This window comes from Octopus bimaculoides, chromosome 20, assembly GCF_001194135.2.
Source record: "Octopus bimaculoides isolate UCB-OBI-ISO-001 chromosome 20, ASM119413v2, whole genome shotgun sequence".
In the NCBI taxonomy this organism is placed as follows: domain Eukaryota; kingdom Metazoa; phylum Mollusca; class Cephalopoda; order Octopoda; family Octopodidae; genus Octopus; species Octopus bimaculoides.
Window position 1 is genome coordinate 42,585,224 of NC_069000.1, and position 2,500 is coordinate 42,587,723.

Sequence of the window (2,500 nt, forward strand, 5' to 3'; positions counted from 1 at the left end):
AATAATAATAATAATAATAATAATAATAATAATAATAATAATAATAATAATAGCATAAAAAAATACCTTAGGAATGAGAACCCAGGTTGGAATTTTCCCCATAATTCCAGTCTGACTTCGGCTTGGTTTCTACAGCTGGATGTCCTTCCTAACGCCAACCACTCGGAGAGTATAATAAATGCTTATGTGTGTATAATGTTAGTATGCTGGGTGAAATGCTTAGCGGCATTTCGTCTGTCTTTACATTCTGAGTTCAAATTCTGCTGAGGTAGACTTTACCTTTCATCCTTTTGGGGTCAATAAATTAAGTAAACTGGGGTCGATCTAATCGACTGGCCCCTTCCCCAAAAATTTCAGGCCTTGTGCCTAGAGTAGAAAAGATGTCTATGTGTGTATATATGTGTGCATGTCTGTGTGTGCTCAGGTATTTATATGTGTGTGTGTATATATATATCTATGTCTTTATTGCCTGCAGGGGGCTAAACATAGAGGGGACAAACAAGGACAGACAAAGGGATTAAGTCGATTACATCAACCCCAGTGCGTAACTGGTACTTAATTTATCGACCCCGAAAGAATAAAAGGCAAAGTCGACCTCGGTGGAATTTGAACTCAGAACGTAACGGCAGACGAAATACCGCTAAGCATTTTGCCCGGCGTGCTAACGTTTCTGCCAGCTCGCCGCTTTGTGTGTATATATATATCATCATCATCATCATCATCATCATTTAACGTTCAATAATCCATGCTGGCATGGGTTGGATGGTTTGATAGGAGCTGACCAATCGGAGAGCTGCACCTGGCTCCAGTTGTTTTGTTTGACATGGGTTCTATGGTTGGAACCCTTCCCTAACACCAGCCCCTTTACAAAGTGCACTGGGTGCTTTTTACAGGGCCCCAACATGGATGCTTTTATGTGACACATGTGTGGGAGGCATATGTGTGTATATGTATGTGTTTGCCCTTCACTGCTTGACAACTGGTGTTAGTTTGTTTATGTCCCTGTGACATAGGAGTTCAGCAAAAGGTACTGATAGAATAAGAAGCAGGCTTAATGAAATAAGACCTGGGGTTGACATGTCCAACTAAAACCCTTCTAGGTGATGCCCCAGCATGGCCACAATTGTTCAATGATTGAAACAAGTAAAAGACAAAAGATAAAGATCCCTGTTCCAAAAATTGTTTTAACTGTTTCTTGATGTTTGGAATCCCATTAAAATCAGAATGTAATTCTTACTTACGGGCAGCGCAACAATGTCAGCTCTTTTAGCTGCTTCGGCAATTTTGATGGAGGCATTGCGTAGGTTGTCTTCTTTCGAAGCAGTAACAGCCAGTTGAATGAGAGCAAGTCGTAGTTCTGAGAAATAAAACATAAAAGAAACAGAAACGGTTAAGGTAAGAGAGGAAATGGAAAAGTGCTAGATCAGTGAATCCCAAAATGAGGCCTTGGAAAATTGTGCCAAGGTGGACTTTGACTTTCATCTTTTGGGGTTGACAAAATAAGTAGCAATCAAGTACTGGGGGTCAATGTAATCAACTATATATATGTGTGTGTGTGTGTATATGTTTGTGTGTCTGTGCTTGTCCCCCCAACATCGCTTGACAACCGATGCTGGTGCGTTTACGTCTCCGTAACTTAACGGTTCGGCAAAAGTGACTGATAAAATAAGTACTAGGCTTACAAAGAATAAGTCCTGGGGTCGATTTGCTCGACTAAAAGGCGGCGCTCCAGCATGGCCGCAGTCAAATGACTGAAACAAGTAAAAGAGTAAAAGAATGAGAGTAAAGAGTATATTCGTATTTCAAGTTCTATTTTTTTCTGTTTATACCAACACACACACACACGTCCGTGTGTGTGTGAACACGTACGTAAACTGACATCTGATACAAAACAAGGAATCGCAGACTATACTGGACTTTCCGAAAATCTACAAAAATTACGAAGTGTTTTATTGTTTCCAAAATATACTATAAAAACCATAATTAAGAAGCTTTAATTAATTTAGCTTTCTTCGTAATTACATGCTTTCTCATTCGCTCATAAAATATTAGTTACACAACACGGTGTGCAATGCCCGAATATCTACAAAATATTCTAAAGTGTGTTGTTTTATGCCTGTATAATATACCATAAGACAGTCATTAACTAGGCTTAATTAATTTTGCAGGTGCCTTTAATGTAGCATGTCGTTTTTCTGTGGCCCTTTTCTGTTTGTATCTGGAGGTCGTTGTTTACGTACACGCCTGAAAACTTAGCCATATACACATTATACACACATACGCATATATATACAAATATATAATGTAAAGAGTGTGTGTGTTCACGGGTAACATAAAACACAAATGCCGACCCTGGAGCGATTTGAACTCTGAAATATAATGATATACCATAAGGGTATATAGACTCGCTATAGAGGTTAAAGGAACATTGATAAAGATAGGGAAAAATTAAATAATATCGATTAATTTACTAGATTAATTATAAGTATAAGTTCATTAG

General features: G+C 38.4%; 1 protein-coding gene across 2 annotated transcripts in view; it reads right to left on the minus strand.

The window, feature by feature from the left end:
• The window catches only part of LOC106877461 (omega-amidase NIT2), a 17,971-nt gene that overhangs the window by 13,465 nt on the left and 2,006 nt on the right, over window positions 1-2,500 (minus strand). For both annotated transcript variants that reach the window (XM_014926364.2, XM_014926365.2), the window contains exon 2: window positions 1,242-1,357. In XM_014926364.2, the coding sequence (XP_014781850.1) occupies window positions 1,242-1,357 (116 nt within the window). The remainder of the gene's footprint in view (window positions 1-1,241; window positions 1,358-2,500) is intronic.